This window comes from Scyliorhinus torazame, chromosome 7 (assembly GCF_047496885.1).
Source record: "Scyliorhinus torazame isolate Kashiwa2021f chromosome 7, sScyTor2.1, whole genome shotgun sequence".
Lineage (NCBI taxonomy): Eukaryota > Metazoa > Chordata > Chondrichthyes > Carcharhiniformes > Scyliorhinidae > Scyliorhinus > Scyliorhinus torazame.
In genome coordinates, this window is record NC_092713.1 from 274,953,961 (window position 1) to 274,978,502 (window position 24,542).

The window sequence follows — 24,542 nt, forward strand, 5'->3', positions numbered from 1 at the left end:
TATAATCTCTTGCATACTTTCAACTTTTAACAGGTATATACAATTCAGGAGGTGACATGGCGGACCAGTGGGCACTGAGACACTCACCCTCCCAGCCCCCAGAACAGGAGCAACACCCCCCCCCACCACCAATGGCAGCCCACCCCGACCGAGGCTGTCCTGCAGGGGCACCACCCACCCACCCTCACCATCCCAAGCACCGGGGCAGTGACGCAGTGCATCCGGGTCCATTGCCTGAGAGCAAAGTTGGCTACTCACCTCCTTGGTTCCCCACAGCAGCAATTCCGCCAGCTGCATATTTTTCAAATGGAGTACTAATTGGCTCCCGCATGACCACTTGCTGGGGAGGCGGTTAGATCACGGGAGGCCATTAAATAGGGGATCGCTCTCATTAATTGTATGGAGATTGGTCTTAAAATGATTATTGGTTGCTCGCCACACCATGGAGAAATCCCGATTTTGGCAACAGGAGAGGGTCGGTTAGATTGCAAACCGATCGACACCCAGCATGCTTCTCGATTTTTGACCTCTCCCGTGATCTAACGGCCACATCACGCTCCCGCTCAAGAGCAGCGCGGCAGTTAAATCGTGCCCATTATTTTTAATGATTGGCCTCCTTTGTTCCCAGCCGCAGGAGGGACTAAAACTCCTTATTTTAAGGGTTGTACCATTGACCACCTGGTCAGAATAAAAAGGACAGTTGTTCAATGAAGACACAAGAACAGCATAGTTATAGCACATTTTAGGAACAATTAGCCTGTTGTGATTCTTTAAAAGAGCTGGCTAATTTATTCCTACATTGTAGCTTTCAACCCATATCCCAGCTCGCTTCAAATGCAGATCCATTGCTTTTTGAAAATTCAGACAGAATCTGACTCCACCACTATTTCAGCAAAGTGAGAACAGGGATGCAATTTTAATGGAAATTTTAATCAGTAAGATGTTAACTGGGAAAATCCAAGTGGCTTAGAATCAGAGTTGGCAAATGTAGCGAATGGCTGCTTATTGACCCAGTGCACCAGTGACGTTACAAACAAGGTTTATTTTCATCTATTATTCATTAGGAGCTCAAAAAATGTGGTTGTAGTCGCCATAGAATGAGAAACTTTAGCATAATATTGATGTAGTAAATACTGATGTCCAGAAGCTGTACACAGGAAAAGTGCACAAAATGACGGAACAAATAAAGCAAATAAAATAAGAAAAGGTAATTCATGAACACCTCATTGGACATTTTAGTAGTCACAGAGGAGTCCGTAAAGGAGAATTGAAATGAATAGTTTATTACCAAAGTACAATATATACAAGTAACAGTCCCAGTCCCAGCCAGGACCACTCTGCAGCTCGACTTCTGCCTCTGCCGCCTTTTAATGTCCTGAGTTAATGTCCACTGATGGGCCTCCAATTCTCAGCGGGGGAGCTTATACTCCACGAAGCTCACGGGGAGGTTAATCGGCTCGACCCCGTGAATCTTGTGGGGATTATAACATCCCTCCCCCGAAGTCCGTAAGCCCCTCCAAAAGAGGTGGAGCAAGAGTACACCTGCTCTTTTCTCCCACAGCTGCACCTCCAGTGGTTGCAGGGCTAGGTCTGGTTATATCGTGTTGGGGCTTTCTCGATGACCGCCTGGGGAGTACTACCTCTGGCAACTGATTCCTGGCCAGGTCACCATCAGAGGTCTCGGATGCCTTAGTCTCCATTTGAGTCAGAGCCAACTACCTCTCGCATCTCGATGTCGGGTCCCCCAGAGGGTGTCGCCCCCAGGGCTCCATGTGTCGGGGCGATGTGGCTTGAAGAAGTTTCCTCTGGTGGTGTGTGGCTTAACGCTGGTCCCCTGCTCCTAAGGTGGTCAAGATGCTTCCGCATTGTCTGCTCTTTTGACTGCACCTGGAACGAAACCGGTCCGGTCTGCCATGCCATTGTCCTGGGGAATACATTGGGCACCGTCCCCGATGGTGCGATGTAAGTTGTGTTCCCTGGTTTGAAACTCCTTCTCCGCGTTACCTACCTTGGCTTCTCCTCTGTCGCACTTGCCCCCCAATATTGGGGAACCTTAAGCTGAGGCAGGTCCCGAGTCGCCAGCCCATCAATAGTTCGGCCAGTGCTCCACCGGTCGCGACATGTGGCCTGGTTCGGTAACTGAACAAAAATGCCATGAGTGGTAAAGGAGAACTGCAGGTTCTCAAACATAGATTTCGGTGTGGTGGACAACATCCAATGGACTTCCAGCCACTTGGAATATAGACACACTCATGGTCGGCCTGGCCGTTCCGACGGATGTAGTGCGTTGGCAGGATGGAGTTTCTGCTGTTCCTGGCATGTGCTGCACTGTTGGGCCAGTTGTTTGATTGTGCCATCCAGGCCTGGCCACCACACATAGCTGTGGGCTAGCATTTTCATTTTAGACACCTCTGGGTGTCCGTTGAGCAGATCCTGAAGGAAGGCACCTCGGCCCTGGCTTAGAACCACGATGTGAGCCTCCCACAGAAGGATGCCGTGTTCGATGCTGAGCCCCAGCGTTTTGGCTTCAAAGGCCGCTAATTCTCCAGCAGCTATCCTTGCTGCCCCCGTGTAAGACGATGTGGTGTACTTTTGCCAATACGGTGTCTCTCTGCGTATCAGTCACGTATCTGGGCAGCAGTGACCGGCAAGGTGTCCATAAAGTTAAATGTCGAAATGACTTTGTTGGCTCTTGGTAGAGATGGAGGGAGGGGGGAGGTGGCGTGTTGGCAGCGGGATCCTACTCAACATGTCTGGGTTCACAATTTGCATACCTGGGCGACGCTCGAAGGTGTACTCGTATGCTGCTAGCAAAAGGGCCCATCGCTGAATCTGGGAGAACGCTATTGAAGGGGTCGCCTTGTCCTCTTTAAAAAGCCTTGTTGTCCGTCACAATGGTGAATCGATGCCCAAACACGTACTGATGGAATTTCTTTCCCACGAATACGACGGCCAGGCCTTCATTTTCTATCTGAGCGTAATTGCGCTTTGCAGTGGCCAATAACAAATGCTATCGACCTTTCTCTCCTGTCAACCATGCGGTGGGAAAATACAGCTCCGATTCCATACGGCGAGGTGTTATACGTCACCAAAAGAGACTGTGAGGGGTCATAATGTGTCAATAATCCGGACGACGTTAGCTGCTGCTTTACCCTGGCAAAACATCCCCCCTGAGGCACTCTCCATGCCGATTCTTGGTGCTTCTTCAGCAACATGTGGAGAGGGGCAAGGATGGTCGCTAGACCAGGAATAAATTTCATGTAATAGTTTACAAGATCTAAGACCGACCACGACTCTGTCGCGTTTTTCAGAGTGGGAGCTTGTCTGATCGCCCGGATCTTCTCCTCTACCGGGTATAGTCTGCCACGGTCTACATGATACCACAAGTATATCACTTCCTTGGCGTAGAAAACGCATTTTCCCCTCGTGAGGCAGTGGTCCGTCTCAGAAAACTGGCGAAGGACTTCCTCCAGAATGCTCAGGTGCTTCCTTTCTGGTGACCAGGGTGTTGTCCAAGTAGACCACCAGATGTGATAGCCCTCTCAGGATGTTCTCCACAACACACTGAAATATTGTGCAAGCTGATGACACTCCAAATGGCAGTCTTGTGTATTTGCAGAGCTTTCTGTTGATATTAATAGTTACATAATACCTGGAATCTCCGTCCAGCTCAAGCTGGAGATAGGCGTGGCTCATGTCGAGCTTGGAAAAGGAATTACCTCAGGATTAACTTCACGTATAAGTTTCCTACCCGTGGCATTTGGTACCTGTCCACTGGAAGGCCTGGCTGACGGTCAATTTATAATCACCGCACAGGTGTACTGTAATAACCTGCACTGGACATACCGTGTAGGGATAATTGTTTTCCCTATGGTCCTTGAGGAGTACGAGCTCCCCAACTGGGGGCGAGTAGCTTACCGGTACTTGTATAAAAGGTTGGCCAGTGTGGAACCGACTGACAGGAGTGAGTACCCAGTGAGGTTCGACCCATGCTCATGTGCATAACTGTTTCAAAATAAATGTTTAATTTTTGCTTACTTGGACTCCCCGTGCTTTATTAAACGTACGGTTTTGTCAGATTTTAGTAACAAGACAACCGGAGCTGATCAGCGAACCGTACCAGTCGGATGATCCCAGGGCCTTCCAGTCAGCTGAGTTTGCCCTCAACAATCGGCAGCAGCACATAGGGAACCAGACGGGCCTGGAAATACTTAGCCTGGGCATCAGGTCCAGATATAGTTTGGCCACAGTTCCCTTAATTTTGCCCAGGGCTTCCTGGAAAATTTCAGAGTACTTCTCCAATCCTTCGGAGAGTCCTCCAGTGCGCATCCAGGTGATGTTGCCAGTCCAAGCGGAGGCGTTTTAGCCAGCCAGGGTGAAGCTGACTTGGTCCAGGGCATTTCACTATTATTGATGACAGCATAACGGACTACTGCCCATAGGTTACCGGAATAATCATTATAGCCGCTATGGCTAGGGGTTTGCCCATATAGATTGCTAGCCTCTCCTCAGTGTCCCGCAAAATTCAACCGTTGGAACTCCAGTACTGATCCTCTCGAACGTCTGTCTCCCAATTACCGAAACTGCAATTACTGAAACGGTAAGCCTAATGGGTGCAACTTGTGGTGCGGCAATGCAATTCACTTGCATACATTCCTCGTCATCAGGTTGTTCTAAATGGAGGGTCCGGGCTCTGTGCTGGCATCGCCCTTGGGAAAGGTAGAAAGCTTGCTGGCTGACCTGCGGTTTCCAAGCCCTGCAATTCCGCAGGCCACAGTAATCCCAATATGATAGCGTTTGCCTTACAATATAGTGCATATGTTCCAGAGTGTTACAGTCCTCTTCAACCACATTGAATATATAGAGTATGCCAGAGTGGCATTTTTAAATTGGTTCAAAACATATTCTTTTATGAAGGGAAATGATTAGTAGCGCTGACTTTATTTTCGCTTTGTCCTCGTCGCCAATTTGATCATCACAGAGGAGTCCGGAAAGGAGAGTCAAAATGAATGGTTTATTACCAAAATAAAGCATATACAAGTAACAGTCAAAGTCCCAGCCGGGACTACTCTGCAGCTCGGCTAATGCCTGGGCTGGCCTTTAATGTCCTGAGTTAACTATCCCACTGATGGGCCTCCGCCCTTTAGCAGAGGAGCTAGGACACCATGAGGCTCACGGGGAAATGAATCAGGTCATCCCCGTGGGTTTTGTGGGGGTTGCAACAGACATCAACTAGACCTTTAAAAATATAATCCTGAATGCTACAGGAATTCCCACAAGCAATAAACTCTGGCTAAATAAACACAGAATGATATGGATTAATAGTTGAATTTAACATTAAATAAAGTGGGATAATGGCTTGTACAAATCCTGGTGGAGAGGGGTACTGGGATGAACATTCAAATGTGCAAAGATATGCAAAGAAGGAAGATCAGAGACCTGGAACAAAGATTTACACCTGAGCATAAAGATACCAAGAAAACATTACTTCAGTGTCACAAGAGAGAAGTCATATCAAAGGTAAAACAATAAAATAAGTGGGCTTGAAATGAAGGATGAGCACAAAATGTTAAATATTCTCAATGACTGTTTACTCCAACAATTCAAATAACATGAACAAAATGCTTAAAAGTCCCTGTCCTAGGACAGGACCTGGTCCAATAACCAACTTAATGTTGGCCCTTTCACTGCATTGAGCCAGAGATACAGCACGTTTTCAGAAGTGCCAAGGGTTTTCAGATGTCTGATTCTTTTTGCAGTTTTTATTTTGTCAAACTGAATTTTGTGATTTGTAGCTCCAAATTTTTTTTTCTCAATCCTCTCATTTCTATTCTTAGCAGGTACATTTTTGCTGCTTGCCTGTCCTTTTTCAAAATGTTTTCAACCATTTTCCACAGGAAGAAATTGCAATAAAATTCAGCCCCATAATTTCCTGGGTGTTCGTTCTACTAGCCTTCTGGGCCAATATGCAATGTCTAGAACTTGGTATCATAATGCGAATGACAGAGTTATCACAGCTATTAAGGAAAGGGCTGACAAAATGAGTGAATAATGCAGCTACTTACCAAGAACAAAGGCAGCCACCAAGTTTGAAATCTGTCCAAGACCCACAAGGAAATTGAGAAGGCAGAATACCTTCCAGTTTGGAGAGAATGCCTGAAGCATGCTGAATACAGTCTGGACAGCCATAGTTCCAAACATAACTAACTTCCTCCCAAACCTGCAAAGCAGAAACAAACCAAATTTGAAATATACATTATGGGATACTATATAGCATGCACATAGGGCCTGATTCTCCATTAAAATTTCAAAGTTAATTTGTGGTGGCTTTATCAGAGAGTTTCCCGCCGGCTCTGGCGGCGAGTTCCCCACCGCTATTCAATGACACTCAGTCACTTTTTTGGGCCCTTTTGGGGAGTTTCTCATTGGTTTAGGCCACACTTAGAGGGCTGGATTCTCTGAAAATGGGGCTATGACCCTCGCAGGCATAAAAACGCTGGCATTTTGCTCCCCAGTTTCCTGCAAAAAATGAATAGTGATTCACTTACCTTGAAGGGGCTGGCAGGGACTTTTTGCTGCAAGAGCGGGACCCCGCACTTTCGGTTCCGAGTCCGCGCATGCGCACTGCGGCAGCCTCCAGTGGCCGCGCCAAGCGACACGACGGGCTTGGACCGCGGACCAACACGGACAATGTAGGCCCCCCCGATCGGCCGCACGCCGCTGCATCGGACCAGCCCGATCGCTGCCCCGCCTGTCCATAAGGCCCTCCACCCCCGGTACTTGATCCCCCCGCCCACACCAGGACTGCCGCAAACGGAGTCCGCAGTCGCCACGCGAGGTTCCCAACTGGCCATACGTGGTTAATGCCACGCCATCGGGAACACGGCCTGCTGGGAGCAGAGGATCGCTGGGCGGGCCTCTGGCAATGACCCCCCAGCCGTGCGGCATAAATTGCGGACGCTCGGATATTCGTGGCTGGGAGAATCGCCGGAGCAGTGCCAGGCCCGATTCCATCGTAAACACTGATTCTCCGCCACCACGCCAAATGCGGAGTGGGATTCTTTGATCCTGAGGCTAAGTGTTGACGCCGTCGTAAATGCCGCCGCATTTCCCGACAGCGTCAACACGGCCTCAGGAGCAATTCTGATCCCTCCAGGGGGCCAGCACGGCACTGGAGTAACCCATGCCGTTCCAGCTGCCGATGCCGGCATCAGATGCGCGCCGCGGGTACGCGCATGCGCAGTGGGGCCATCGTCAATGCGCGCATGCGCAGTGGCTCCCTTCTGCGCGCTGGCCCCGACGAAACATGGCAGAGGGCGACAGGGGCCGGCACGGGACAAAAGAAGCCCCCAGCCCGAGAGGCCGGCCCGCCGATCCGTAGGTCCCAATCGCGGACCAGGCCACAGTGGAGGTCTCCCCCCCCCCCCCCCGGGGTCGGACCCCCCTCCCCAACCCCCCACCAGACTGCAACCAGATGTATCCACGCCGAGGTCCCGCCGGGTATGAGCAGGTGTGTACAGCGGCAGCGGGACTCGGCTTTTTTAGCGTGGCCGCTCAGCCCATCCCAAGCTGAGAATCATCGGGGGCCCCGTAGAACGCCCCCCCACCTGTGCTGCGCCAACCGCGCCGGTGCCAATGGCGTCGATTCTCTGCTTTCCGGAGAATCGATGGCGGGGCGGTGTGGCGCGATTCGCACCGGTCCCGCTGATTCTCCGGCCAGCCCCCTGGGTGAGAGAATTGCGCCGACAATTTCAGCGCGGACCTGCGGAGTTTCCAGCCCGGAATACATTTCAGCACTGGGGAGCTGAACTCAAATATTGGCCGCCATTTTGAAAGGTGCCCCGATCTCTAAGTGAGCTTGTGGGTCCCCCACGCTCCCCACCCATGGACAATGTCATCCCCCACTAACATGGACATTATCCCACACCTCTCAAGTGAGGACACCCCGTTATGGGGTTCCTGGGGGTCCCCCACTTCAAGCCCCCCTCAAGTCCCCTTAAAGTATGCCCTCCCTTCCAGGACCCCCACCCACCTTCCCCCAACATTCCAGAGGCCCGTACTTACCCGTCCTGCACTCCCCCACCCTTCAAATGCCCCCTCAACCCTAATTTCATGGGCATGGCCCCCCCTTGCGCTCTGACCCTTGGCAGTACCACACTGGCACTCAGGCACTTCTGCACTGCCACCCTAGCACCCAGGAATGCTCCTGCCGGCTTGGCAGTGCCATCCAGGCAGCGCCACGGTGTTAGGGTGGCAGTGCCAAGGTGCCCGTGTTCCAAGGGGAGGGCCAGGGAACCACCCTGCACTGTCCCATGATCACCCACGGGTCTCCGGTGGCCCTGGAGAGCCCCCGGCGTGCTGTTCCACCTGGTCCACTTTTCTGTGGACCGGCAGTGATTGATGCCCGGATGCAGCCTCCCTGGGGAGGCTGAAGAATCGTGGGAGACGAGTGAATCCAGCACAGATAGGTCTTATGTAGTTTTACGACCTACTTCTGCAAGTATCATTTGGTCACGCCCATTTGGAGCGGGGTTCTGACTCCGACGTCTCGCGGGTCTTCGGAGGCTGCAGGCTTCTCTCGGCATTCTCCGGCCGGGTTCACTGAAGCGAGATCACAACGCAGCCGGAGATTCGCTACCATAATCTCGTAGTTATTCACTTCAGCTCGTAGTTATTCACATACTAAATCTTGCACTTATTTGTAATAATGTTTATTAGGGACAAGTAGGCTTAACACTCCAATGAAGTTACTGTGAAAATCCCCTAATCGAGTACACACTGGGAGAATTCAGAATGTCCAATTTACCTAACAGGCACGCCTTTTGGGCCTGATGGGAGGAAACCGGAGCACCTGGTCAGCCCAGGCCTCTGAATTATTCCTTCAACCATATAACCAATACAGCATAATTTCCCAGTTATTGACAGTGTGTTTACCACGGGCTTGAGAATGAAAATTTACATCATGAACTTGGGAAGAGTTATTGACAGAAGAATCGCTGCAACGGCTGCAATTCAACACTGACGGTGCAATGCAATCCACCTTTTTGCGGATTTTAAGTCTTCAACCAAAATGATGGTCTTCAACCAGAATTGCCAGTTGGTTGACCCTTTTCAACCTCCTCCGGAGGTCCTCGTATCACAGATATCAACATCCAGTAAATTCAGCTCACTCCACATGTTATGATCTGTTTGACAAAACCAAGGCTGTAATGCTGAGGGCCTGTGCACCTGTATTAGCCGAGCCCTGAGCTACTTTGTTCCAGTATAGCTGTGACCCTGGAATCTAATACGAAAGTTTGTCCACATATGTCCTCTCCATAAGACAGGATATATTTTCCCCAAACAAAGTACTGTCAGATCCCACTCCACTGAATGATCAATAAAGCAATGGACTGAGTCATCACCAGTGATATCCAGTAACACATACACACTAATAGCCTTCTCACCAATGCTCTGTTCTTTCTTCAGAGGAACCAATTGCCTTCACATTTTATCACATCCTTGGGTGCAAGATATGTACATCAGAGAAGAGGTGGGATCAAATGCCTTCAGAGTTAAGGTAGAAGTTGATTATGGGTGCTTCCGGGTGCGGCGATGACCAGCTGAGTCGCACGTTTCGGCAGCTCCCGGTGGAACGGACTTTTGGGCTCTTAATAGGAGCCCCATCGGCAATTTTAACGGCAAATAACACTGTGCGGTAATCCAGAAGGGAATCCCCCCTGGACACGGATGGAAAAAAGAGAGGAAAGTAGCCAGATTGCGGTGGATCCTCTAGAGCAGCGGCCAGGAAGGCAGGCACAAAGCAAGATGGCGTCGGAAGGAGGCAGTTTAATATGGGGCCCTGACCAACAAGAGTTCCTGCGGCGTTGCGTAGATGAACTCAAAAAGGAGATGAAGAAGGAGCTGTTGGCCCCGATATTACAAGCGACTGAGGGGCTAAAAGAGGAGCAAAAGACCCAGGAACAGGAGCTTCTGGTCGTGAAGGCAAAGGCTGCTGAGAATGAGGACGACATACAGGGCCTGGTGGTGAAAACGGAGATCCACGAGGCACAACACAAAAGATGTGTGGAAAGGCTGGAGAATAATGCGAGGAGGAAGAACCTAAGGATTCTTGGTCTTCCCGAAGGTGCAGAAGGGGCGGACGTCGGGGCATATGTGAGCACGATGCTGCACTCGTTAATGGGATCGGAGGCCCCGATGGGTCCGCTGGAGGTGGAGGGAGTCTATCGGGTTATGGCGCGAAGACCGAGGGCTGGAGAAATTCCTCGAGCAATAGTGGTGAGATTTCTCCGATATAAGGACAGAGAGATGGTCCTCAGATGGGCAAAGAAAACTCGGAGCAGTAGGTGGGAGAATGCGGTGATCCGCGTATATCAAGATTGGAGTGCGGAGGTGGCGAGAAGGAGGGCAAGCTTTAATCGGGCCAAGGAGGTGTTGCATAAAAGGAAGGTCAAATTCGGAATGCTATAACCGGCAAGACTGTGGGTCACACATCTAGGGAAACACCACTACTTCGAAACGGCAGATGAGCCGTGGACATTTATTGTCGAGGAGAAGCTGGAGTGAGCGGGCCAGAAAAAAAACGTTTGGGACAAAAGTGGGGGGGTGAATTTGTGGGATGAAGGGGGGAAAAGGGGGAAGAGAGGACTTCCCAAGTTGTTAAACCTGCGACCCTGTAACTTCTCTCTCTTCCCCATGCCGTGGGGGAGGGGGTGAGGGAGGATGAGGAGCTGAGGGCGCCGGCCATTGGGGACGGGGCCAAAAGGGAAGTGCGGGCTTTGTTCCCGCGCTATGGTAATCATGGCGGGAACAGGGAGGCAGGAAGGAGGGGGCCTCGCACAGTGTGAGCCGAGGTCACGGGGGGAAGCCGAGGTCGGCCAGAGTATGCTGACTTCTGGGAGCAACATGGGGGGTGCAATTACACTAGCTTGGGATCTGGCGGGGGGGGGGGGGGGGTTAACTGGGTTGCTGCTGCTGGGAAGAAGTGGGAGCTGGTATGGGAGGGGGGGTTCGGGGCGGCCTGGGGGGGATACAGCTACGTGGGAACCGGGTGAGCAGCTGGATTGAAAAAGGAAATGGCTAGTCGTCAACTGGGGGGGGGTAAAGAGCCCACCAACCCGGTTGATCACGTGGAATGTGAGAGGGCTGAACGGGCCGATTAAGAGGGCACGGGTACTCGCACACCTAAAGAAACTTAAGGCAGATGTGGTTATGCTTCAGGAGACGCATCTGAAGCTGATAGACCAGGTTAGACTTCGCAAAGGATGGGTGGGGCAGGTGTTTCATTCGGGGCTAGATGCAAAAAACAGGGGGGTGGCCATACTAGTGAGGAAGCGGGTAATGTTTGAGGCAAAGACTATAGTGGCGGATAGTGGGGGCAGATACGTGATGGTGAGTGGCAAACTGCAAGGGGAGGCGGTGGTATTAGTGAACGTGTATGCCCCGAACTGTGATGATGCCAATTTTATGAGGCGTATGTTAGGACGAATCCCGGACCGAGAAGTGGGGAAGTTGGTAATGGGTGGAGACTTTAATACGGTGCTGGACCCAGGGCTGGATAGATCGAGGTCCAGGACCGGAAGGAGGCTGGCTGCAGCTAGGGTGCTTAAGGATTTTATGGAGCAGATGGGAGGAGTAGATCCCTGGAGATTTAGTAGACCTAGGGGTAAGGAGTTTTCGTTTTTCTCCTATGTACACAAAGTATTTTCACGAATAGATTTTTTTGTTTTGGGAAGGGCACTGATCCCAAAGGTGACGGGGACGGAGTACACGGCTATAGCCATCTCGGATCATGCTCCACACTGGGTGGACCTGGAGATAGGGGAAGAAAAACAACAGCTTCCACCCTGGAGAATGGACATGGGATTATTGGCAGATGAGGGGGTGTGTTTAAGGGTGAGGGGGTGTATTGAAAGGTACTTGGAACTTAATGATAATGGGGAGGTACAGATGGGAGTGGTCTGGGAGGCACTGAAGGCAGTGTTAAAGGGGAGCTGATATCTATTAGGGCACATAAAGGAAAGCAGGAGGGTAGGGAAAGGGAGCGGTCGTTGAAAGAACTTCTGAGGGTGGACAGACACCGGAGGCACCGGAGGAGGGACTGTACAGGGAAAGGCAAAGGCTACATGTAGAATTTGACTTGTTAACTACGGGTAATGCAGAGGCACAATGGAGGAAGGCACAGGGTGTACAGTACGAATATGGGGAGAAGGCGAGTAGGTTGTTGGCCCACCAACTGAGGAAAAGGGGAGCAGCGAGGGAGATAGGGGGGGTGAGAGATGAGGAGGGAGAGATGGAGCGGGGAGGGAAGAGAGTGAACGGAGTGTTCAAGGCATTTTATGAAAGATTATATGAAGCGCAGCCCCCGGAAGGGAAGGAGAGAATGATGTGCTTTCTGGATCAGCTGGAATTTCCTAAGGTGGAGGAGCAGGAGAGAGTGGGGCTGGGAGCACAGATTGAGACGGAGGAAGTAGTGAAAGGGATTGGGAGCATGCAGGCGGGGAAGGCCCCGGGACCAGACGGATTCCCAGTTGAATTCTATAAGAAATATTTGGACTTGCTGGCCCCGCTCCTGATGAGAACCTTTAATGAGGCGAGGGAAAGGGGGCAGCTGCCTCCGACTATGTCAGAGGCAACGATATCGCTCCTCCTAAAGAAGGAAAAAGACCCGCTGCAATGCGGGTCATACAGGCCCATTTCCCTCCTGAATGTGGATGCTAAGATTCTGGCCAAGGTAATGGCAATGAGGATAGAGGATTGTGTCCCGGGGGTGGTCCATGAGGACCAAACTGGGTTTGTGAAGGGGAGACAGCCAGATACAAATATACGGAGGCTGCTAGGGGTAATGATGATGCCCCCACCAGAGGGGGAAGCGGAGATAGTGGTGGCGATGGATGCCGAGAAAGCATTTGATAGAGTGGAGTGGGATTATTTGTGGGAGGTGTTGAGGAGATTTGGCTTTGGGGACGGGTATATCAGGTGGGTACAGTTGCTGTATAGGGCCCCGATGGCGAGCGTGGTCACAAATGGACGGGGATCTGACTATTTTCGGCTCCATAGAGGGACGAGGCAGGGATGTCCTCTGTCCCCGTTATTGTTTGCACTGGCGATTGAATCCCTGGCCATAGCATTGAGGGGTTCCAGGAAGTGGAGGGGAGTACTTAGGGGGGGGAGAAGAACACCGGGTATCTCTGTATGCGGATGATTTGTTGCTATATGTGGCGGACCCGGCGGAGGGGATGCCAGAGATAATGCGGATACTTGGGGAGTTTGGGGATTTTTCAGGGTATAATCTGAACATGGGGAAAAGTGAGTTATTTGTGGTGCATCCGGGGGAGCAGAGCAGAGAGATAGAGGATTTACCGTTGAGGAAGGTAACAAGGGACTTCCGGTACTTGGGGATCCAGATAGCCAAGAATTGGGGTACATTACACAGGCTTAATTTAACGCGGTTGGTGGAACAGATGGAGGAGGACTTTAAGAGATGGGACATGGTGTCCCTGTCATTGGCAGGTAGGGTGCAGGCGGTTAAAATGGTGGTCCTCCCGAGATTCCTTTTTGTGTTCCAGTGCCTCCTGGTGGTGATCAGGAAGGCTTTTTTCAAAAGAATTGAGAACAGCATTATGAGTTTTGTGTGGGCTGAGAAGACCCCGAGAGTGAGGCGGGGATTCTTGCAGCATAGTAGGGACAGGGGGGGGCTGGCACTACCGAGCCTAAGTGAGTACTACTGGGCCGCCAATGTTTCAATGGTGTGTAAGTGGATGGGAGAAGGGGAGGGAGCGGCGTGGAAGAGATTGGAGAGGGCGTCCTGCAGGGGGACTAGCCTGCAAGCAATGGTGACGGCGCCGTTGCCGTTCTCACCAAAGAAATACACCACAAGCCTGGTGGTGGTGGCTACATTGAAAATTTGGGGGCAGTGGAGACGGCATAGGGGAGGGACGGGAGCTTTGGTGCGGTCCCCGATAAGAAACCATCATAGGTTCGTTCCGGGGAGAATGGATGGGGGATTTGGAGCATGGCAAAGAGCTGGGGTAGTACAACTAAGAGATCTATTTGTAGATGGGACGTTTGCGAGTCTGGGAGCGCTGACGGAGAAATATGGGTTGCCCCAAGGGAATGCATTTCGGTATATGCAATTGAGGGCTTTTGCGAGGCAACAGGTGAGGGAATTCCCGCAGCTCCCGACGCAGGACGTGCAGGATAGAGTGATCTCAGAGACATGGGTGGGGGACGGTAAGGTGGCGGACATATACAGGGAGATGAGGGACGATGGGGAGATCATGGTAGATGAGCTGAAAGGGAAATGGGAAGAAGAACTGGGGGAGGAGATTGAGGAGGGGCTGTGGGCTGATGCCCTACGTAGGGTAAACTCATCGTCCTCGTGTGCCAGGCTAAGCCTGATACAATTTAAGGTGCTACACAGGGCGCATATGATTAGAGCACGGCTTAGTAAATTTTTTGGGGTAGAGGATAGGTGTGCGAGATGCTCGAGAGGCCCAGCGAATCACACCCACATGTTCTGGTCATGCCCGGAACTACAGGGGTTCTGGGTGGGGGTGGCAAAGGTGCTTTCGAAGGTGGTGGGGGTCCGGGTCGAACCAAGCTGGGGGTTGGCTATATTTGGGGTTGCAGAAGAGCCGGGAGTGCAGGAGGCGAGAGAGGCTGACGTGTTGGCCTTAGCGTCCCTTGTAGCCCGGCGCAGGATATTGTTAATGTGGAAGGAAGCCAAATCCCCGGGTGTGGAGACCTGGATAAACGATATGGCAGGGTTTATAAAGTTAGAACGGATTAAGTTCGTGTTAAGGGGTTCGGCTCAGGGGTTCACCAGGCGGTGGCAACCGTTCGTCGACTACCTCACAGAAAGATAGAGGGAATGGAAAAGAAGTAGACAACAGCAGCAACCCAGGGGGGAGGGGGGGGGGAAGGGCGGGGGGGGAGGAATCGGACGGACTCTCAGGGATGTTATTGTATATGTATAGGTATTTGGTATATGTAATTGTATATTGGACTGTTGGATTGTATTTTTGGAGAGTATTTATTTTGGACAAGGCAGTTGCCATTTAGTTTTGTTTTTGTTTATATATTACTTATTTATTTGTTTAAAACTGGCCATGGTTATTTATATTGCTTTATTGTTGTGTAAAAGAAACATTACGTATTGTTATGTTTGGCTAAAAAACTTGAATAAAATGATTATTTTAAAAAAAGAATTTGATTATGGTTCTTAATATCCTTCAGAAAACAGAGGTCAGTGAGGGTCAAAAGCTGGGACAGCAACATAATCACAGAATCTTTACAGCGCAGGAAGAGGACTTACGGCCCATCGAGAGTACAGAAGCTCGCTGAAAGACCACTCTATCTTATACCACTCCCTTGCCTTATCCTTGTAACCTTGCATTATTTATTTCCCAATCGCCATCCAATTCCCTTTTGAATACCTCAATCGAACCTACCTCCACCATCATCTCAGGAAGTTCATTCCAGACCCCAACCTGAATGAAAAAATGTTCCTCACATAATTTCTATTCTTTTTGCCCATTATTTTGAATCTTCCCTCATGTTCTTGATGTATTCTTGAGAGTGAACAGATTCTCACTATTTAACCTCTGTACATACCCCTTGTGATCTTGAATGCCTCTATCAAGTCTCACCTCAACCTTCTTTTCTCCAAATAAAACAACATCTCCAATTTGTTCTTATAGCTACAGTTATGCCTTCACATCCTTCCTCAAGTACAGTGCCCAGAACTGGATGAGGTACTCCAGATGAGTTTAACTGGTGTCTTATACATTATAGTGATAATATTATTGGACTAATAATCCAGCAACATGCCCTAATCCTCCGGTGACATGAAGTAAAATCTCACCATAGCAGCTGGGAAATTTAAGATTATTAATGAATAATTCTGGCTATGAACTGTCCAATCAATAGGGCAATCCCACCAAACGTGGTGGAACAATGGTAAACAGTCAGGGGAGATTGGCCAGGGGAATCCTAACATTGGCACCAAACCCCAAAAAGTCACTTGAGTCAAATTTGTGAATAAAACTTCCTGCTGATTACTGCCTACCACCCTCTCTCAGCTGTTGAATCAGTATTCCTCCATGCTAAACATCAGCTTGAAGAAGTACTGAGTGTACCGAGGGCACAGAATGTACTCTGGGTGGGGGACATCAATGTTTATCACCAACAGTGACTCGGTCGCATCACTACTGATCAACCTGACATACACCAGATGGAGGGAACTGCTGGACTGGTCCTGCAGCAGTAGAGAGCCAAATAATGGAAAATCCTACTTGACCCTGTCCACATAAATCTACCGATCTACCTTTTTGCAGATGCATTTGCCCATGATAGTATTGTCAGAAGTGACTTTCCATGGATTGCCAACTTGCCGTGGTGGAGAGGCTGGAGTGTTCTGTTGATCCCGAGAGCGATGCAGCCGGGAGTCTTAGTCCTGGCAGGGTCACGTCTGATGGTAAGGTCAGAGAGGAGGACCCAGACAAGGCGCAATGCAAAACAAGTCCTCAGCGGCGGATCAGACGGAAGATACCCATCTGGTATCAATGGCTGCTAGTGCAGATAAAGGCTGCAGCAGTAGGGAGATCCCCAATCACCGAAGTGGACCTACCCTCTGTCAAGCACCGTGTGGTTTTTTTTATTCGTCCATGGGACCTGAGCGTTTATTGCCCATCCCTAATTGCTCTTGAGGCGGCAGTTAAGAGTCAACCACATTGCTGTGGGTCTGGAGTCACATGCCTGCCAGACCAGGTATGGACAGCAGATTTCCTTCCCTGAAGGACATTAGTGAACCAGATGGGTTTTTACGACAATCAACAATGGTTTCATGATCATCATTTTAATTTCAGATTTTTTTCAAAATCGAATTCAAATTTCATCATCTGCAGTGGCAGGATTTGAACCTAGGTCCCCAAAGCATTTTTCTCGGTCCCTGGTTAACTAGTCCAGTGACAATGCCACTATGCCACCATCTGCTGATGTGCAACAGCATATCCACGTTAAAAGATGTTCTGCACTAGACGTTGCCATAGAGGAAGCCAACACACCCCACACACAAACAAGCCCTGCGACGATTGGCAAGAGGTGACGGGACAGAACCGTGAGATGTTGAAGTCCTTCGTATCAGACCGGCACATAGGTGGTGGAGTTTGATTCAGTCATTGCGGTCTTAAATTGGAGCAGCTTTCTTTAAGACTGAGCAGCTGTCTTCAGGAGCCACTCTGCTCACCATGCACAGGTAAAGGGCTGGATACGTTGCCCTAAAAATAGTCTGTTCTGTCTCCAAACTGGCTGGAAAACTGCATCCAGCAGGCTCATCCACCTGCAGTCAGAAATCAAAGTTAAGCTCAATTTTGTAACCTGGAATGTATGAACCCTCATGGATAACAAGCAAAACAATCGATGGGAACTTGTTGCCCGTAAACACAGGTACTTCAACATGATGCCATTGCCCTGCAAGAGACCAGAAGAGCAGCAAAAAGACATAGCTAAAGCATTTGCAATTATATTCAGCCAGAAGTTTCAAGCGAATGATTCGCCTCGGCCTCCTCCTGAGGTCCCTGCCATCATAAATGCCATAAGAAGTCTTACAACACCAGGTTAAAGTCCAACAGGTTTGTTTCAAATCACTAGCTTTCGGAGCACTGCTCCTTCCTCAGGTGAATGAAGAGGTAGGTTCCAGAAACATATATATAGACAAAGTCAAAGATGCAAGACGATACTTTGAATGCGAGCATGAAAATGAAAAATGAAATGAAATGAAAATCGCTTATTGTCACAAGAAGGCTTCAATGAAGTTACTGTGAAAAGCCCCTAGTCGCCACATTCCGGCGCCTGTTCGGGGAGGCTGGTACGGGAATTGAACCGTGCTGCTGGCCTGCTTGGTCTGCTTTAGCCCAGTGTGCTAAACCAGCCCCATTTGCAGGTAATTAAGTCTTTACATATCCAGAGATAGGGGTAATCCCAGGTTAAAGAGGTGTGAATTGTCTCAAGCCAGGACAGCTGGTAGGATTTTGCAAGCCCAGGCCAGATGGTGGGGGGTGAATGTAATGCAACATGAATCCAAGGTACCTGAATCCACTCACCTGAGGAAGGAGCAGTGCTCTGAAAGCTCGTGATTTGAAACTAACCTGTTGGACTTTAACCTGGTGTTGTAAGACTTTTTACTGTGCTCACCCCAGTCCAACGCCGGCTCCACATCATAAATGCCAACCTTGAGGGCAGCACGGTGGTAGCACTGCAGTCTCACGGCCCCGAGGTCCCAGGTTCGATCCCAGCTCTTGGTCACTGTCCGTGTGGAGTTTGCACATTCTCCCCGTGTTTGCGTGGGTTTCGCCCCCACAACCCAAAGATGTGCAGATAGTGGAATGAACACGCCAAATTGCCCCTTAATTGGAAAAAATTAATTGGGTACTCTAAATTTTAAAAAATAAAATAAAATAAATGCCAACCTTGAAATAATTCAATTTGCTCCAAATGTAAAGATCTTCCTGTTTAAAACCTGTTTATTCCTTTACATTTCCCTTTCTTTTATTTTGTTTTTGCTATTACAATTTTGATGATTAATGGGCCTGTGCCTTTAATGCAGGCTGTTCCTTTCATTCAGGCTGGAGAGATCAGTGATGACTCATTTGACTGACTTGGCATCCGGCCAATGAATTAGCATGAAATACTGGGCTTTGCCAATAACCAGGCAGCAATTCGATATTTTTCTCTGAGGTGCGTTTAAATCACGAGGCTGATTTTCTTATTTTGGTTTTGGTTCAGAATCATCCTTGATTTTCTCGCTCAAAGATCTGATGAACTCTCTCTAACACAATCCAGTGTAAGAACTCTTTTCTTTCCCCAGTCAGGCTGGATGTCATTTGAATGAATTTGCAAAGGATTGTAATGAATATTTGGGCTGGAAGTTGGGTTTGATGTAAAACCGAGTTTTAAGAGAGAAGTAGTTTCAAAGGTGAAAAGGATTAAAATAGTTAAGTAGTGTTGGGAAAAGAAAGGTAGTTTTTAGGGATTTATATATTGATAAAAATTAGAAATAAAGTATAGTTTTTAGTGGGTTTAGTTTCTGTGTCTGGAAGGGTAAAACCGATAGTTAGGTACATGCTGGACAAAAAATTGTTTGGTGTGTGGGAGTTGGTTTAAATTCCAGCTGTGATTCTTTGGGGTTAGAGAGGGCTACGGTGTGAAGTATAAATCGACTTGCAGTGGTTGCTCAGCTACTGGAGCCTTGTAAGGTAAAGAAACTTTGAAGTTTTAGTTTATCTAATTTATCAGCAGTTGGAGATACAGGGCGCGATTCTCCCCAACAATTTCTAAGTTAATTTGTGGCGGGTTTTTCAGGGAGGTTCCGCCAGCTCTGCCGGTGAGTTCCCCACCGCTATTCAATGGCTGGATTCGCCGTGGGACAATGCCCAAACCGCGAAACGTGATTGGCCGAAGAATCAGCTCCGACGCCGAAATCGGGCCTGATGCCGGTTTCGCGCCAAATTGGCATTCTCCGGACCCCCGAAATCGACAAAATCGCAGCACACGCCGCGCGGCCTCGAAGTACAGTATGCACCTCATTATCGGTCGTGACGACCAATTCTCCGGGGCCTCAGCGATTCTGCGCCTCGGATGAGCCGAATTCCCGACAGTGTGTTTCTAATGTGCTATAGAAAATCGTGAAACTGGTGTGCCGGCTGAGGCGGCAGAGAGAGGAGGTAGGAGGTGGCATGAGGGGGACTGCGGGCTCCCGGCTCGGACACCAGGCGTGCTTTTAGCGAGGAGGGGTAGTCCCTGCCAAGGCCAGGGGAGGGGAGGGGAAGGGAAGGGACAGGCCAGGCAGCAGGGGCGCCCCCGACAGGACAGGGGCGGTGCACCGACGGGGCCGGGGTGCGGGGCTTGCATGGCTGGGGCGCACGGTGACAACCGGGACCACCGTGCAGCCCATGGTACCTGGTTGGGCAGAGGTGTATGCGCCATGGTAACATGTTTTCCACTCATCCCCTGCAGATTATGTCATTCGGTCATCAACCAGCGATGTTGGTCGCCATGGCGACGGCTGACGCCCTGCACGCCGCAACAGAAGAGCGGGCTGCAGAGGGCCAGGTGGCAGCCGCTCAAGCTGGAGTGCCAGCCGCCCAACAGGACGAGGAGGAGGAGGTGGAAGTGGTGCCAAGGAGGCGCCGGATGAGGCCACGCATCTACCGCAACTGCATGTCTTTGAGGACCTTCCGGACCGGGCATGCAGGAGGAGACTGCGGATGTGCAGGGAGACAGTGAGTCACATCTGCTACATGATGGCACATCTGGCACTGTATGGGAATGGGGGGAGGGGGAGGAGACCCGCACCCGGTGGCCGTCAAGGTGACCCTGTCGTTGAACTTCTATGCGACGGGGTCATTCCAGTCGTCGAGTGGGTATCTGTCCGGCATCTGCCAGATACCGGCGCACAGATGCATTCACGCCGTTATGGACGCCCTGTATGCCCTGGCAGACCGGTACATCCAGTACCCTCTGGACCGCACCCACCAGGATGCCCAGGCAGTGGGGATCGCTGCCGTTGCTGGGATGCCCCAGCTCCAGGGCGCAATCGATGGGCTGCTTGTCACACTACGGCCACCGGCGGATAACAGGCCGCTGTTCACACACAGAAAGGGATACCACTCCATGAATGTTCAGGTGGTCTGTGACCACCAGATGCGGATCCTGCACGTCTGTGCCCGGTACCCAGGCAGTGCACATGACTCATTCATATTGACACAATTGGTGATCCCCGACATGTTTGAGGGACACCCCTCCCCCGGCTGCTGGGCTGGTTGCTGGGCGACAAGGGTTACCCGTTGCGGTCGTGGCTGATGACGCCAATACGGAAGCCACAGACTGACGCGGAGACCCAATACAATGATGCCCATTGTGCAACCACGGGTGCTGTCGAGAGGTGCTTCGGGGTCCTGAAAATGCACTTCAGGTGCCTGACCCGCTCCGTAGGGACCCTCCAGTACGAGGCCAGGAGAGTCGGCTGCATCGTGGTGGTCTGCTGAGTCCTCCACAATATAGTCCAGCAGAGGGGCGATGTGCTGGTGGAAGATGAGGAGAAAGGGGAGGCTTCGTCTTACAAGGAGGATAAGGGGGAGGGAGACAATAAGCGGGACATGGGGGCTGGCCTATCATGGGAGGCTGCACAACGGAACCGCCAGGGCCAGCGCGCACAGTACACACTCATCGAGACACGTTTCACCAACTAGGGGGGAGGGGGGTTGCTGCGCAGGGGCACGGACACCACAATATCACACCCCCTTCATCACCGAACACCCTCACCTCCCACACCACCGACCACCCTCACCGCCCACATCACCAAAACACCAGCATGCACACCCCTCCGTTATATATAACTGCGGCACTACGAGCCGGGGGCACTGGGTTGGCAGTGACAGCGGGTCTGGTCCATGGGATGGAAGATGATGACAGCCTGTTCTGCGATGAGCTCCATGCTCCACATCGTTTGACAATGTCTGACTCATGCCCACAGTAGCACCTTCCACTTGGGTGATCCCTGCATGCGACCTGGCCAGTCCATCACACGGCCCTGTCGAAAAGCTAGGGAGGGGGCGATGAGGAAGCGCAGGGAGTGGGGGGGGGGAATATGCGGTCCACCCACTGGCCCTCACTAGTCCACCACCCCTCACTCCCAGTGGCCATCACTGGCCGCCCAACCGCACACCCATCAGACAGAGCACCAAGGCTGGTTTTATCGGTGTGAATGTGTTTCTTCTGAATAATAATCTACATTCTGTGCCCTAGCCCCTATATCTGACCTGTGCCCTGCACCCGTGCCAACTCAACTAGTGTCTAGTTTTCTTGCCTTACAGGCCCTACCACGACGCCTTTGTGGTTCCCCAGACAGTACAGCAGGGGTGAAGGCAGACTGATGTGACTCCTACCCTGCGATGAGGGTCTCCGTTGGCGCACGTCTCCTGGGGCGGCCGGCTGCTCCTCGGGCGTCCCGGGAGGCGCGATGTCGCCGTGTTCTGCCTACTGCCCAGCAGGGAGAGGAGGGGGGGGGGGGGGGGAATACGAGGTGCTGCGGTGTTCCGGCACGTGCCCCATCACCTCCTCCTCCCTCGGGGTGCTCGATGGCTCCCGGGCTTCTCCATGGAACGGGGGTGCGGGCGGAGCCATCCCCCGAGGTTCCCCTGCCACCTGGCGCTGCCAGTCCTGGACGCCCGCTCTGGTCTCAACAAAGTCTGCATGCTCGCGGCCATGAAGCACAGGGAGTAGCCCATCACCGTCTACGACTGCACCACATCACGCTATGACTGTGCCACCACACTGAGTGTCTGTGCCATAGCAGCCATTGAGTGTGCCACTTCCCTCTGGTTGTGGGCCACCTCCCTCTGTGTCTGCGCCACGCCGGCCTGCACCTGGGCAATGCCACTGATGCTCTCAGCAACGGCCTGCTGTGACTGCGCCACACTGAGGGGTGCCGCTGCAATCTCTAGCTGGCTCCGACACAGGGTTGCCTGTGAGTGGGCAGCCCTGTCCTAGTTCTCGGCCCCCGTCTGCACAGAATGCCCCAGGCCTTACAACCGTTGACCCATGTCCAACACCGTTTTCCCATTGCCTCCACCGCGGATGCCACCTGTGTGGTTTCGGCCTGGGCGGCACCACCCCGCTCCTGCACGCGGATCGACTCCTCCATCTGCCCCTGCAGGTGCTGGAAGCCGGCCGTCATCCCCTCCTCTAGTCACTGGGTCTGTGACTGCACCTGAACTATGGGTGGGAGTGGATATTCCAGGAACCCGGGACCCATCTGGGCGGCAGATGGTTCCTGGGGCCGGACTGCCCTCCGACCGTCCGGCCCCTCGGCTGCACCTACCTCCACCTGCTGTGCTGGACCGACTGTGTGGTGTGCACCAGATGGTGTCCCAGGAGCCTGTTCACTAATTTGCCCAACCGAGGTGATTGAGTCTCTGAGATGGTGGACCGTGTTGGAGATAACACTGACGGAAAGGCGGTGTCCTCCTCTGACCCGAACTCTGGGGTATCCTGGGTCTCGGGCAGAGGACTGATGTTCCGGCTGCTCTCCCCGTCAGTGCTCGGCTGTCTGGGGGGCACCGGTTCTGGCACTGGCTGTGCGGGGGGGGGCACGTGGGGGGGGGGGGGGGGGGGGGAGTGAGCCGGGCCAATCCCCGGCTGGTCCTGTAAGACACAAGACAGCACGTATGGTTAGATAGCGGGACGGGGTTCAGTCGTGTTGTGGTGGGGGCTGGGGTGAGAGGGTGTGGGGGGTTAGGGTGTGGGGCTTGGGGTCGGCACACATTTGTCGTGAGGACCCCGCAACCAGGCAGGGGGTCTCACTTTGTCGCGCGCCGCCGACCTCCGCGTCGATGACCTCCCTCTCCTCTGGGACCCCGACCACGTCCAGTGCCCTCTGCTCTGCCATGGTGAGGAGCCGCAGGTTTGATGCTCCCGGCGTTTGTGCGCAGCCTTGTCCTGGGAGGGGGGGAGCAAACACAGATAATGATAGTGTTAGACAGTCCAGCGCATGCAGCCCAGGGGTTGGGTAGCTGAAGGCATCGTTGGCCAGGGCACATGACCATTGCGACTGGCATGGGTGCTGGCATGTGGGTCAGGGTGGGGGACCGGCCCTTCCCGGTTGGAGGGGGGGGGGGTCGGGGTCACATGTATGTGGGGGGTTAGGGTGCTTGATGCCAGGAGCATAGTGTTGGGTACTCGCCCTGGCTGCCCTCAGAAGGTTGTGCAGTTTCTTCCTGCACTGGTCTCCAGTCTGGGCCACCTCGCCAACGGTGCTGATGGCGGTTCCCACCTCTGCCCAGGCAGGGCGAACGGTGGTGCCTGCTGACCTCCCTCCCGGCCCGAGGTACAGCACCAGCCTCCTCTCCTCCATGGCGTCCAAGAGGGTAACGGGTTCGCTGTCCCGAAATCGCGCCGCTACTCTCCTGGCGGCCATCTTACCTGCGACGCTGTGTGTGTGGGAGGGAGAATAATTAAGTTCAGCCGCAACGCCCGTCAATGACAGAACCGGCGAATCGGCCGTCAGTCCGGCAGGCGTTGCACGATGCGCCTGTGCTAGCCTCGTGTGGGCCGTTGAATAGCTCCACCCGAGGGCCTGATGACGCCGACATGAAACTCCACGGTTTTCATGACGGCGTCAACACTTAGCCTCATTTTGGGAGAATCCAGCCCCCATTATTTTTTATTCTCCTTATTTTCCACATTTTCATCAAATACACAACAAATGATAACCAACAATAACAAATACAGTATCAAACCCCGAATCAGCATTCCCTTCAAAATACAAACCTAAACATCACTCATACATTCCAAATACAACAAAACAAAAAGACCAAAAAAAGAATCAACGGTCATCCCATAAACAATGTGCTCAAACCTCCCAGTAACCCCCCTCCCCCTCCTAATGATCGATGGCATCCAATTCTTGAAAGTGTAAGATAAACAATGTCCATGAATTGTTGGTCCCTTGCATCCTCCTCCTCAGCTCAAACTTCACCTTC

At 51.8% G+C, this 24,542-nt stretch overlaps 1 protein-coding gene across 1 annotated transcript in view; it reads right to left on the minus strand.

Moving 5' to 3' along the window:
- LOC140427050 (organic cation/carnitine transporter 2-like) overlaps positions 1-24,542 on the minus strand; it is a 196,339-nt gene that overhangs the window by 111,690 nt on the left and 60,107 nt on the right. The window contains exon 3 of the mRNA XM_072512495.1: positions 6,066-6,220. Coding sequence (XP_072368596.1) covers positions 6,066-6,220 — 155 coding nt within the window. The remainder of the gene's footprint in view (positions 1-6,065; positions 6,221-24,542) is intronic.